This window comes from Cibotium barometz, chromosome 26 (genome assembly GCF_041138505.1).
Source record: "Cibotium barometz isolate CiBa-2024 chromosome 26, ASM4113850v1, whole genome shotgun sequence".
NCBI lineage: Eukaryota > Viridiplantae > Streptophyta > Polypodiopsida > Cyatheales > Cibotiaceae > Cibotium > Cibotium barometz.
Window position 1 is genome coordinate 41,708,085 of NC_141071.1, and position 14,801 is coordinate 41,722,885.

General features: G+C 46.9%; 1 protein-coding gene across 1 annotated transcript in view; it reads left to right on the plus strand.

Moving 5' to 3' along the window:
* EBS5 (HCP-like superfamily protein) overlaps positions 1-12,102 on the plus strand; it is a 31,635-nt gene extending 19,533 nt beyond the window's left edge. The window contains exons 3-6 of the mRNA XM_086820656.1: positions 10,552-10,767; positions 10,955-11,278; positions 11,372-11,614; positions 11,700-12,102. Coding sequence (XP_086676782.1) covers positions 10,552-10,767; positions 10,955-11,278; positions 11,372-11,614; positions 11,700-11,876 — 960 coding nt within the window. The 3' untranslated portion in view covers positions 11,877-12,102. The remainder of the gene's footprint in view (positions 1-10,551; positions 10,768-10,954; positions 11,279-11,371; positions 11,615-11,699) is intronic.
* The last annotated feature ends 2,699 nt before the right edge of the window (positions 12,103-14,801 follow it).

The window sequence follows — 14,801 nt, forward strand, 5'->3', positions numbered from 1 at the left end:
ATAGAATTGCCGCTCTAACTTCTCCAAAGTCAAGTTCGTGTCCCTATGACCACCAGCAACGGCATTATGGGGATTGTGAAGAAGTGGTGCCTGGAATTGTTTCAACAAACAAAGGCGACCTTTGTAGAAAAGCCAACCATTGTGTATCAAAAAATGGCATGGTCATGTGGCGTCCAATGCTTCTTCTCATTGAGTACCGAACTCCACGTAATCCGTGTACTTGTGCTTCATCTCATCTAGGCTTGTACCAGCAAGATCCATCCGCGTGGATTGGATGTGGGACAGAGTTCCTTTCCTGCTCAAGGCATCAGTCATTGGGTTGGCTTTGCCCTGAAGGTACTTGATCATTTCACCAACTGCTTGAAAATCTGGTTGTAGTGGTGTTGACGGTCACTCCAATTTGTGCTTGGCATCGTCTGAAGCCAACGCAAAGTCTAGTGATCTATGTGAGCCTCAGAGTTGTGCCCATAAAAAAAATGTGTCAATGCTTTAGGGCTTGTATCACCGCGAGGAGTAGACCAAGTGGTTCTTCTCTGCAGGGATAAGCTTACGGGACATGTAAACAACCGGATGCCCATTTTGTTGCAAGACCGTTCCTATAGCAGTGTTACTTCCATTGGTGATCACCCGGAATGGGTCATCCCAAGAGGCTTATGCTAAACAAGGAGCCTCAGGCAATGCAACCTTGAGGTCCTTGAAAGCGTGAGGGGTCATTTTAATCCATTGCCTCTGAGTCTTGACATGACATGCATTGACTGACCTCAGAGCTAATCCTGAGGAGAGCAACCATTTAAAGAAGGATCAGAACTAGAGATTAGGAGCAAGTGTTGCTGTTTGGGCAGGGGATTTGACGAATTGTGGACTTGGAGGGGCTGTCGGCCAGCATATACAGTGTTCTCTAGTCGACTACAACAAAGGTCCAATATTTGTGGAGTTTGCTGGCCGACCAGCAGTCAACTAGTTGGTTGTGTCATATCCAGCCTATAAATAGCATTGTTGCTCAACGTTTTAGGCATTCAGGTCAGCAATGGGCTGGATCATAGATTAGGTCTAGACTTAGGAATAGATTAGGTACTTAACACCTTTTCATGGAAGGCAGTCTATGGCTGCAAGAACACTGTCCTTTTTGTACTATATGATATATTGAATACTCATCTCTCTCTCTCTATCCTGTCTCTTTTGCATGCGTTTTGCATCAGCATGTTCCCAGATGGTGTTTAGGGCAAAAAGAAGACTCCCAGAGCTTCCACATGTAACATTGGTATTAGAGCATCAGGCTCATGAATCAAGGCTAAACACTGATTCAGTCCTAGATGAAGGTGCACAGGTCCAAGGTAGAGGAAAGTGCACTGGTACGAGGCCCAAGGCAAGGAACACAAGATAGGGAAGAACTCCGAGGAGGTTGGTTGGTGGTGTTCCACAAAGCCCAAGGGGATGGCAGTCCTGTGACGCGGGTGCCACTTGGGGCACACCAGGAAAGGCTTTCAGGCAACGGTTCCAAGGGAGGTTGATCCTCCAAGGGGTGGAGTGAGAGTGCCAGACTCATTGCTCCGGAAAGAAGACCAAAGACAGCGTTCAGGGAAACGGTAGGAACGAAATGGAGATTGGATGGAATAGATGCACTATTGGGCACTGATGACGTTAGTGGGGATGTCATAGTATCTTGTCCATATCATGTATGATGGAGTTGATGGTTTATTGTCTACCATGAGGTTATAAATTGCACTTTCTTATAAGGTGAATTTGGGCATGTTCTTGGATTCATCTAGGTATATATATCCGAGTTAGAGTGGATTTGGAGACCGGGCCGGGTGTTCAGTGAAACGGTTGTCAGAATATGCAGCGGAAATGATATCCAAACTTGGGTAGACAAGAGCAAGTAGACTGCAGAAAATAATCAGCACAAGAAACACTGAGAGATGTGTGTAAACTCTTCTCTATACACAAGATCCCGAAGAAAACTGAATGAGAAAGTGGAGGAGGATGGGGGGGAATATATACAAGCCCATGAGGGCAGTCGGCCAGCTCTGGAAGAGGCCCACGACTCATAAAATGTCCACGACTGCTGAAAAACAGCAGTCGGCCAGCATCTGGTCCCCACATCTGCTCAGATCAGGTCGGCCAGCACACAGATAGCCCACGACTGCTCCAGATGCAGTCGGCCAGCCTCAGTGTGGTCCTGGCATCACCTGGCAGCCCTCCAGCCACTAGGAAAAAAATGGGAAAAATAGGGAAAAAATACGGGGAGTGTGGAAAAATGATATACGGGCGGGCACACCCACAACAGAGGCCCTGGTGTATACAAATAGACAGGAGATGACTTCTAACACCCCCTCTCAGCTCCGGGCTGTGTAACCAACCCCAGGGAGCTGGAGTGCCGCCTGAGCGTAGCCTGAGGTAGTGACTTCGTGAAGAGGTCCGCCGCATTGTCCTCCGTCGAACAATAAAGTAGCAAGATGTCACCCGCCAAGATCTTCTCACGAACAAAGTGATACTGTATCTCTATATGCTTGGTCCGGGCATGGAAAACCGGGTTCCGAGCAATAGCTATACAACTCTGGTTATCACACTGGATGACTGTGGGCTCCCTCTGTGGAAACCCCATCTCGCCAAGCAGCCTCCGCAGCCATACAACCTCACAAGCAGCACCACAAGCAGCCCGATACTCTGCCTCTGTCGAAGAAAGGGCAATAGTCGGCTGCTTCTTGCTGCTCCAAGAAACCGCTCCTGAGCCGAGGGTAAAAGTGTATCCTGAAGTAGATCTCCTCGTGTCTGGATCTCCTCCCCAATCTGAGTCACTCCAACCTTGGAGCTTGACTCCATTCCCTCCTGTGTAAAAGAGTCCCAGATCCTTCGTACTCTGCAGATACCGCAAGATCCGCAATCCTGCGTCCCAATGAGTCTTCAATGGCGTCTGCATAAAAGAGCTCAACAGCCCCACGGAGAAGCTCAAGTCCAATCTGGTGTTCAGCAACCAGATCAATGAACCAACCAACTTCCGGTACTGCGAGGCATCAACTGGCTCACAAGGATCTGTCACGGTTAACTTTGTGTTCGGGTCCATCGGCGAAGTAATAGGCTTGCAGTTCTCCATCCCAAAGGCCTCAAGCAACTCATGAACATACCGCTGCTGAGAGACGAAAAACCCCCTCTGGGTCTGCCAGATCTCCAATCCCAAGAAGAAGTGGAGTAAGCCTAAGTCGGTCATCTCAAACTCCTGTGACAAGGCAGCCTTCGTCACTCCGATGTGCTCCACATGACCGCCGGTGAGAATGAGATCATCCACATAAAGGATGATGAGTGTGACCATGCCGCGTTCCCGAAAGAGATACAGGTTCGGATCTGCAACCGATCTCTGGAATCCAGTCCGAATAAAGAAGGAATCAATCTTCTGATTCCAAGCCCGCGGAGCCTGCTTAAGACCATACAAGGCCTTACGTAACCTGTAAACCATCCCTTCCGATCCTGGAACAATGAAGCCTGGAGGCTGCTCAACGTACACCTCCTCCTGCAGGTCACCATTAAGGAACGCCGATTTTACATCCATCTGGTACACGGGCCACCTCTGAGAAGAAGCAAGGGCAAGAACGGTCCGAATCGTGGTCATCCGCGCTGTCGGTGCAAAGGTATCCTCGTAGTCGATGCCTGGCCGCTGAGCATAACCCTTAGCCACGAGCCTGGCTTTGTGTTTGTCCACCGACCCATCAGCCGCGTACTTGGTCTTAAAGACCCATTTGACACCAATGACTGACCGCTTCGACGGCCTCGGTACCAACTCCCAAGTGTTGTTCTTCTCGATGGCGTCAAGTTCCACCTGCATGGCTTCCCTCCAAGTATCCTGTGAAAGGGCTTCCTTTACGGAAGTGGGCTCCTTATCCCGCATGATACGAGACATAAGAGCATAGTTCACCTGAAGAAGCTCCGCCGTGTTGCTTTTATCTCGAACTCGATGTGATCTTCGAGGGCCGTCCTCTGTGGTCCACTCGGAGGGTAGCTCCGTGACACCTGACTCCCGAAGGGTGTCCATCAACCACCTAGGTACTCGAACAGATCGTGGAGCCTCTTGTGATCGCGGGGGCTCAACTCCAGCTGCGGGCTCAACCTTCTGTGATGACTGAGGTGGATCAACTGGAGTGATAGACTGGGAATCATCATCAGACTCTGGATCTCCAAGAAGTGGCGGCTCCTCGACAGTGGATGCTGGAACATGCTCGTCAAAGACCACATCCCGGCTGACAACAATCTCGTTCCTCTCTGGATCATACAACCTGTATCCCTTGGAAAGAGAGTTATACCCCACAAATACCAGCTTGCGGGACTTGGAGTCAAGCTTCCCCCTCTGCTTCTTCGGAATATGTACATACGCGTCACTCCCAAAGACACGGAAGTGCGAGACATCGGGTTTCCTGCCAAAATATGCCTCAAATGGAGTCATATGGGGTACAGAAGTCGTCGGAGAGCGGTTAATGGTATGGACAGCTGTCGCCACAGCCTCACCCCAAAGTGGACGAGGAAGATCTCGATGCTCCAGCATGGTCCTCGCCATCTCCACCACAGTCCTGTTCTTACGTTCAACAACTCCATTCTCCGAAGGCGATCCGGTATTGGCCAATTCCCTCTTGATGCCATGATCTGCACAAAACCGAAAGAATACAGTCGAGGAGAATTCCCCTCCTTTGTCAGCCCTGAGAGTCTTGACCTGAAATCCAGACTCTTTCTCCACCATCACGTGCCAATCCTTGAACCGAGCAAAAGCCTGGTCCTTCTGTGATAGAAAGTAGACCCACGTGAATCTGGTACAATCATCAACAAGCAGCATGAAGTAGAGAGATCCTCCCAAGGATGGTATCTGCTGTGGTCCACACAAGTCAGTGTGAATCAACTCCAAAGGTTTCGAAGCCCGCCTGGAAGCCTGCTTCGGAAAGGATTCCCTGTGCTGCTTACCACGTATGCAAGAACTGCAGCGTCCTTGCCTACTACCAACATCTGGCAAGCCAACCACCATCTGGTCCCGGAAGGCGCGCCGCAAAGCATCCACATTTAAGTGGCCAAAACGAAAGTGCCACAAGTCTCCGACCTGAGAGCCTGTCAGTGAGGAGAGTGCAGAGAGTTTGTAGATACCGTTCTCCACACCGCCTTCCCAAACAACTTTGCCTGTCTCACGGTCCCTTAGAGCAACTGAATGCTCCTCAAATTCCACCCGAAAGCCAGTCTTGCATACCTCATGCACTGACAAAAGATGAAAGCCTAGAGCAGGGACATAAAGAACACGGGAAGCATGCTTGCCCCCCTTGCCGTCGGGAATGATCTCCATCCGGCCCTCACTATGAATCGGAATAGTGGAGTTATCACCAATAAAGATACGACCTGACTGCCGCTTCAGATCCAGGAAGAAGTCACGGGATGGAGTCATGTGCCTGGAAGCACCACTGTCGAGAATCCATTCCCGAGTATCCTTTGCGGTGAAGCCAACTGCCTCCTCGCTCGAAGACGATGAATCATCGGAGTCCACCATCTCCAAGTGCACAAATGCCGGAGTCTTCGCAGCTGAGGCTGAGGACTCAGCACTCTTCCCTGTCCGCTTAGGGCACTTCCTCCAATAGTGGCCTTTCTCGCCACAATCATTGCAAGATCTTTCGGCCTTCAGCTTCTCTCGTTCTGGATCAGGCTTCTTCTCGGAAGACTTATCTGGTGAAGCCTTCCCTTTGCCCTTGTTGGTATTACGGCCTTTCGACCGTTGGCCAGTTAAGGCCTCCGAACCTCCGCCGTGAGGAGGGTTCGTGAAACGTTCCTCCTGGTCCAAGACCATTGGCACAAGCTCCTCCCAAGTAATGGTGCTGAGCCTGCCACTCGTGATCAACGAGGAATAGAAAGCGGAATACTGACCAGGCAAGTGGGAAAGTAACGTGATGGCCATATCTTCGGACGATATCTCTTTCCCAGCTTGAAGGACTTCCTGCTGAAGGGCCTGCAGCTTGTTAATGTGTTCCCGCATCGTCGAAGACTTTGCAGGGTTCATAACCCGCATCTGCACTTCCAAGGATATCCGCTTCATGGGTGATACCCTGTTGTACAAAGAAGCCAAGTGCTCCCATATGCCTCTCGCCAGCGTCATGTGCTTCACATGGTTGATCACCTGTGGTGTGCAATTGAGGAATATAAATGACCGGACCCTGGCGTTGACACGGTCCCACATTTGTGCCTGTGCCTCTCGGTCCTTCCTCGCGGATAAAACCTCCCCTTCCTCAGCTTCCGGCCTTGGCACCCCTTTGATAATAAAATCAGCAAGATCATATGACTCCAGAACTGACTCCATCATGACCTTCCAGATGCCATAATTGGACCCGTCCAACTGCCGATCCACTGGGAACGTGGGAAGAGTCGGAATCTTCACGTGCTTCTCTGCCATCTCGAGTAAATCCGCCATCTCGGAGAGTAACCTGAAAGGGTGGGTGGGTGGGAAAAATCTGAAAATCAGAAAATATGCAAGTGGCTGTCCAGCCCCTCTGCCCGCCTTCCTCTTGCACCTTCACTTCCCGTTCAGCCCGAAACAGTCCACCGATCAGCAACCTGTTGCTCCCCCTCTTGCTCAGAAAAACGCCCAAGATCTACTAGAGCCTAGGGCTCTGATACCATGTCAGAATATGCAGCGGAAATGGTATCCAAACTTGGGTAGACAAGAGCAAGTAGACTGCAGAAAATAATTAGCACAAGAAACACTGAGAGATGTGTGTAAACTCTTCTCTATACACAAGATCCCGAAGAAAACTGAATGAGAAAGTGGAGGAGGATGGGGGGGAATATATACAAGCCCATGAGGGCAGTCGGCCAGCTCTGGAAGAGGCCCACGACTCATAAAATGTCCACGACTGCTGAAAAACAGCAGTCGGCCAGCATCTGGTCCCCACATCTGCTCAGATCAGGTCGGCCAGCACACAGATAGCCCACGACTGCTCCAGATGCAGTCGGCCAGCCTCAGTGTGGTCCTGGCATCACCTGGCAGCCCTCCAGCCACTAGGAAAAAAATGGGAAAAATAGGGAAAAAATACGGGGAGTGTGGAAAAATGATATACGGGCGGGCACACCCACAACAGAGGCCCTGGTGTATACAAATAGACAGGAGATGACTTCTAACAACGGTTGCCAGAGTAGGAAGGATGACAGAGGGGACTCCAAGAATAGAACGGATGATGGCAGTCATCCAAGAAACAGATGGGAATCCTGTCATCAAGTTTAGCAGAGGGGGATGCCATGTGCAAGACATGCACCGACTGACCTCAGAGCTAATCTTGAGGAGAGCAACCAAATAAAGAAGGATGAGAACCAGAGATTAGGAGCAAGTGTTGCTGTTTGGGCAGGGGATTTGACTAATTGTGGACTTGGAGGGGCTGTCGGCTAGCATATATAGAGTGTTCTCCAGTCAGCTGCAGCAAAGGTCCAATATTTGTCTAGTTTGTTGGCCGACCAGCAGTTGGCCAGTTGGTTGTGTCATATCCAGCCTATAAATAGCATTGTTGCTCAACGTTTTAGGCATTCAGGCCAGCAATGGGCCAGATCATATATTAGGTCTAGACTTGGGAATAGATTAGGTACTTACACCTTTTCATGGAAGGCAGCGTATGGCTGCAAGAACATTGTACCTTTTTGTACTATATGATATACTGAATACTCAGCTCTCTCTCTCTCTCTCTCTCTCTCTCTCTCTCTCCTGCATACGTTTTGCATCAGCATGTTCCCAGATGGTGTTTAGGGCTGAAAGAAGACTCCTAGAGCTTCTGCATGTAACACCTGTAAGAAGATCAGTGAGAGTTGCTGAGACGTTGGAACACTTGTCGATGTGGGTGAAATGTGCTTGGCAAATGTCCACAAAAGATTGAATGCCATATGCAGTTTTTAGAATCTCTGAATTAAGGATTTTTGCCACCTTTGCAGGGTGTAATCGGATGCCTTCGGCACTGATTATATATCCAAGCTAGTGGACCTCGTATAGATAAAACTTGGATTTTTTTTTTCAGTGACAAAGTTCGTTGATCTCCAGCAATTTCATCACTTTTTCTACGTCAAAAATGCATCATCATGTGGCTAAATGTAGTTGGGGCGTTTGTTAAACCAAAGGGCATGACCAGGATCTTGTAGTGGGCTCGCGCAGTTTGGAATGCGGTTTTGGGGACGTCCCCGTCCACAATTCGTACCTGATGGTACCCACTTTTATTGGGGTGGAGAAGCTGAAGGGGGTGGGTGTGCCAGCGGGAAAAAGAGGAAGAAGCAGGAGGATGAGGAACCTCTATGGTAAGCCCGGGGCGAGACCAGGAATCACCGGACGAGGGTTCAACAAAGTGAACATCACAGGAAAGCACTAAGTCTTCTCTGGACCCCATAATCTGTAAGCTTTGGATTGAGAGCTATAACCAAGGAATTTGCACTTCCTGGATTTGGGATCAAATTGGGACCTGGTAGAATTGGGGATATGAGCATAGGTATCACAGCCGAAAACCTTGAGATGTCCAACTGAAGGTTTATGTTGTGTAAAAGCCTCCTCCGGTGTCATATTAGCAACCGCCTTTGTGGGAGAACGGCTGAAGATGTAGACAACAGTGGTCACAGCTTCTTCCGAGAAAGAGGGAGGACGATTGGAAGAAGAAAGCATTGTACGGGCCATCTCCTGAACAATGGTCCTGTTTTTGCGGTCAACCACACCATTCTGCTATGGTGTGCTAGGTGTGGAGAACTGACGGCCAATACCTTTCTGTGAACAAAAGTTGCGGAAGGCTTTGGAGATGAATTCTCTTCCATTGTCCGAATGGACCCGTCGAACCTTTTGTGGGGTCGCATTCTCGACCAGATCCACCCACTCTTGAATGCGGGAGAAAGCTTGAGATTTTTCTGCCAAGAGATACACCCAAACTTTACATGAGAAATTATCAATAAAAGCATGAAGTACTTGGCACCACCTTGGGTAGTAGTATGCATGGGACTGCACAAGTCATATGTATAAGCTCAGGATGTGAGAAGCCCAATGAGTAGTCTCTTGAGGGAAAGGCTCTCTGTGTTGCTTGCCATGCAAACAAGCCACACAAGTGAAGTGGGAGGGTTTTAGTTGCGGAAGACCCTCCACCATCTACCGAGAAGACAGCTGCTGAAGAGAAACATAGTTCAAGTGCCCGTAGGCGAGCATGCCACAACATTGTATCCACTTGAGCTACAAGGCATGATAGCTTTGAAGTTGTAGCAAATGAGACCGTGACTCATTCAAAGAGCCACCAAAGTCCTTCAACCTGTAAAGACTGCCTTCCTGTACACCATGGCAACAATCTGCAAGGGGCTGGTGTCAATGACCTCAAGAATTGAATTGTCAAAGTACACGCCGTAGCCTTTCTCTATAATCCGAAACATTGAGAGCAAATTGCTAGAGAGCTTTAGAACGTAAAGCACATCTCGGATGATAGAAGGCTGGCCAGGAGTAGAGTTAGGTTGCACGTTACCCACACAAATTGTCCTCGAGGTTGGAAACATCACCAATGGACACCTTCAAAGAGCTAGGCCGAATACCATGCAAAATGGACCTGCCATGAGTCATGTGAGTAGTGCACCCATTGTCAACCACCCAATCTGTAAGATGTGGGTTGGCAAGGACAGGTGAGTCCACGGGAAGCTCCTCAATGCCGATGAAGATAGTCTCCTTGGTGGAAGAGGATCTCCTATCCACTCATAAGAGAGTGTTCACGCACTACTAGCACATTAACCCTTTTAGGGGATGTCACACACACACACACACACACACACACACACACATGGATACACACATAGGATGGGTTCGCACACCCGAGCTCCGAATCCCAACACTAGTCATTGAGGACAAGATAGATAAACTGCACATCATGTGGAATGATTGTATTTGTGATCATCGAGGACGAGATAGATAAAATGCACATCATGTGGAATGATTGTATTTGTGATCATCGAGGACGAGATTTTGTGATCAGATGGGGTCACTCCATGGGAGCTGGTGGGTGTGTGCAGTGGTCTAGTTGGGGCTGTTGCCTTGTGGCAAGAATGGGATAGCACGCCATCTCTGAAGAGTAGCTTTTTTTTAAGGGAGCCCTTTGGACAAGGCATGAAAACCTTTTGTGTGATTTTCTCAACTACAGCACATTATTTAGCATCATAAAATGGGCTCATCAAACATAGTATTGGATCTTGCACTCATGCCTGACTTCTTTTGCAGAGGCATTGCTCAGGAGTCAGAACAATTCGATGCACTCCTCTGCATTGGCAAGAGTTTGTGGCTTTTGTTTGCATAGCTTTGATTCAAATTGCACTATAATTGCAGTATTTCAAGCCATGTTAGCTTTGCCTTTTGATCTTGATTGCAAGCTGGCCAAGAACCTATGAAAATTGGGACGGGATCTTCAAAAGCTACCAGGATTTAAGGTTGAAGATGCTTGTTAGCCTTGTTTTAAGGACGTGCTGTGGTCTTGATGAGGTGTTCTATGTACCTTATGTTTGTTCCTGGAGGTTCAATCTTATCATACCTGAGATTGTGTCGTGCAGGCCAGAGATTACTTCAAGAAGGCAGCAGAGCATGATGATCCAGATGGGCACTACAATTTGGGAGTCTTATACCTTAAAGGGAAAGGGGTGAGGAAGGATGTGGAGACTGCAAGTAAACACTTTGTGAATGCTGCTAATGCTGGTCATCCCAAGGCTTATTATCAATTAGCGAAGCTGTTCCAGAAAGGCATGGGTGTGAAGAAGGACCTAGCAATGGTAGCACATTTTATTTTTATTTTTAAGTGCATGTCTTTTGTGAAGCGAAGGGGTATAAGGAGCATTTAGCCTAATGAGCTATTGTAACCCTGAAAACAGTCGGATGTATATTTTTTCTTTTATTGCAAGAGGAAATAGGGGTGCTTTCTTGGTTTGGATATTCAGCAACAGCAGTGATGTTTTGCAGGCAACAGTCCTTTATAAAATGGTTGCAGAAAGAGGTCCATGGGGCTCACTTATGAGATGGGCGCTGGAGAGCTATCTAAAAGGGGACATAGGAAAAGCCTTGCTGTTATACTCCAGGGCAGCTGAACTCGGTTATGAGATTGCTCAGAGCAATTCTGCATGGATTCTAGAGAGATATCATGAAGAGGAATTTTGCCTCGGAGAGTCTGGTTTCTGTAAAACCACGGAGCGCTACCGTAGAGCCCATACGCTCTGGTGGCATGCCTCTGAGCAAGGAAACGATGATGCTGCACTGCTCATTGGAGATGCATACTATTATGGCCGAGTATGGCTATCATCCCAACACCTTGTCTTTTTAAAGTTTGGTGCCCTGATTTTTTGCTCACAACAAAACTGGATCAACGGTTAATTGTTACAGGGAACTGAGAGAGATTTGGAGCGTGCTGCAGGGGCATACAACCATGCTCGTCTGCAGGCAAATGCACAGGCTATATTTAATCTGGGTTATATGCATGAACATGGTGAAGGTCTTCCTCTGGATCTTCACCTTGCTAAGAGATACTATGATGAAGCTGTGCAGATTGATCCATCTGCTGCTTTGCCAGTGTACCTTGCACTCACAGGTCTTTGGTTACGGCAGCACTACAAGGACAGCGTTTTGGTTAGTCACCTGTTGCCGTCCATTGATAATGTCAGCTGAAGCTGCAGGGGGTGTTGTAGGCTAATTTGTGTTTGACAAAGTGCAGGTGAGATTGGTAGATGCTGTACCAGAAGTATTGCCCAAGATTGGGGATTGGTCCAAGAAGATTGTACTGGACGAAGGAAACATCACTCTGGCATTCCTCTTTGTTAGTCTCATGACTGTTCTTTATCTTCGGCGCAGGCGAATGGCTGCTCAAGCTGTGACTCCACCACCACAATGATTTATTGTGTTGTAATCTTGCTTTATATACCTTTATCAAGGGAGAGCTATGTCACTGCATGCCTTTCCCACTGTATGGTCTGGACGCTTTGATGTTTTTAAAGTCACCTTGTTCCTGGTATAGGCATGTAAGCTCAAGCCAGGGGCATTACAAAAGAATGTAAATTGTCAACAGGTGTTCAGTTATTAAATCAGAATCCTATTTTCCCAAGGTGGGACATCTAAAATCTAATGGTTTCCCCCTGTGATACGATCAGATCATAAACTATGGTAAGTAATAAGAGCTTCCCATAACTTCACACACGTAACTCTAGAATGAGAAGAAAATGCTACATCCCTATGGACATGCTTGTTCATTTGTGCACACAAGTACAGACGTGACATAATGTCATACGTCTTAATCTTCAACTGCAGAGTACACTGAACGTAGTAATTAGCGACCATTTTTGCATCAAATATTATACTTCAATGCACAGTGCCAATAGTGGAAACATTGGTTATGTTGCCCTTTGCAAAAGGCAAGACTGAGCGGTTTATATTATTTCATTAGCAAGGAAAGAGGGTTATTTCAAATTATCGATTAGGAGGATAGGTAAGGAACTCAAACCATTCGAGTGAAGGCAAAAGGAGCATAGTTTGAATATGTATAGAGTAGTAGAACCCAACATACGAGAGGGGCAAGCTCTCATTTGAGTGCTTCAAAATCCAAAAATGATCTCAGGGAGCCGGGGAGCCTGTGTGTAGATGAATGCAACAGAATTTAAGATGTGTAGTGGGGTTATTTTTTGCAAGGATGATCAAAAAGCATTCATAGTCATTTGTACTAGTCCTGTTGTATCTTACGTGGATGTTGAAATGTGTGTGTGTGTGCATGCGTGTCCGAGCTGCCGTCTGTTGCTTTTGGCGGATGTTACGGCAAGTTGTATAAGGTTTCGCTGCCATCCCCTTGGATTTCAGATCATGCAACCGCATTTGTTCTATGACTCGTGATGCACGTTGGTGGTGAAGAAGATTGTGACATTTTTGGGCTTGCAAACTGTCGCTTCGCCAACGAGTTTTCTTATGGCGGGTCATGCTTGGGGTTTCCCAGGTGGACAGGTTTTGGCATGCAGACACAATGGTCCATCAACTTGTCACAGATGTATGGCCTTGCGGGAATCCATGGCCCCCCTCTTTTGGCATTGCCCTGAGACTCACAATTTCCTACTTCCTTCGGCAAGCTTGACTGGCTATTTGGAGGTCTTCCTGCTAGGCAAGGGTATGATTGTTTTCTCACTTGGGTTTGCTACTTGGCTCTTTGGATTCTATGGAAAGGCAGAAACCATAGAGTATATGGTGATCTGCCTCTAGCTGCCTCTAGCTAAACCTTATTGAGCTTGCATTTGGTAGCGGGACAAATCTTGGCTTTCTTTGAGCTCGTGGGCTCCTCACTTTTTCTGGGCGTCTCTGCAACAAGCGTCCTTTGATTCTCTGCGTGCCCGTGATTTGGTTTACCTTGCATACTTGTCATACATTGCTATCCTTTGATGTTGTAGTTGCATGTCCTCTTTCTGGGGACTTCTTACTGTAATATAACTATAAGTAGACCTCACCAAAAAACAAAAAAGTGTGTGCACACGTGTATAAGTTTTTGGCATAGGCGAATAACTGCTCTAGCTGTAATGAATTGTTGTGTCGTAATCTTGCTTTATATGCCTTCATCAAGGGAGAGCTATGTCGCTTGCAATGCATGCCTTTCCCATTGTACGGCTTGGATGCTTTGCTGTTTATAAAGTCATCTTGTTCATGTAAGCTTAAGCTAGGGGCATTACAAAAGAACATAATTTTTCTACATGTTTTGAGCTATTAAATTAGAATCGTATTTTTCCAAGGTAGTAGGACTTCTAAAATCCAATGGTTTCCTCTTGTGATATGATCAGATTGGATCATAAACTATGATAAGTAACAAGAACTTACCATAGCTTCACACACGTAACTTACTAAAACTTCACACAAGTAACTCCAAATGAGAAGGAATATGCGACATTTTTATGGACATGCTTGTTCCTTTGTGGACACAAGTACAGACATAACATGATGCCATACAAATCTATCTACAAAGTACATTGAACGTATTAATAACCAACCATTTTTGCATGAAATATTATACTTCAATGCACATACCAATAGTGAAACATTAGTTATGTTGCACTTTGCAAAAGGCAAGACTAGGTGATTTATATTATTTCATTAGCAAGGAAAGATGGTTATTTAAACTATAGATCAACATGATAGGTGAGAAACTCAAACCATTTGAGTGAAGGCAACAAGGAGCAGAGTTAGAATATGATTACAATAATAGGATTAACATACAAGATGGGTAAGCTCTCATTTGAGTGTTCCAAACTCCAAAAAAGGTCCTCTAGAGCCTTTGTGTAGATGAATCTAAATAACTTTATGATGTGTAGTAGGTTTATTTTTCATAAGGATGCACTAGTCATGTTGATCTTATGTGGATGTTTCAAAGAACCTTCTTGTCCAAGTGCAAGGAATCATCGGATAGTGGCCAAACCACTTACCTTGGATCATGGGCGGCTGGCCATTGTAAAAAGTGAGCTCATGTATATAAATGATTTTATGAAATATGAAAAGGGGCAATTCCATTTGTCTCGATTGAGTCTTGCTCTCTCTCTCTCTCTCTCTCTCTCTCTCTCTCTCTCTCTCTCGCTTATGCTTGCATGCTTGTGTTTGTGAATGCTTGCTTGCTTGATTGTTGTGTATGCATGGAGTGGATGGTGTTAGTCTAGCTTCTCTTCTTCTCTCCCTTCTCTTGTCTTTTCCTCAAGATCCCTCTTGTATGCACATTGGCATTGAGTGGAGGTAGAGCTTTCCAATAGCTCCCTTCTTCCTTGCTCATTACCTAGGTTGTGGATCTCCACTTGGGTGA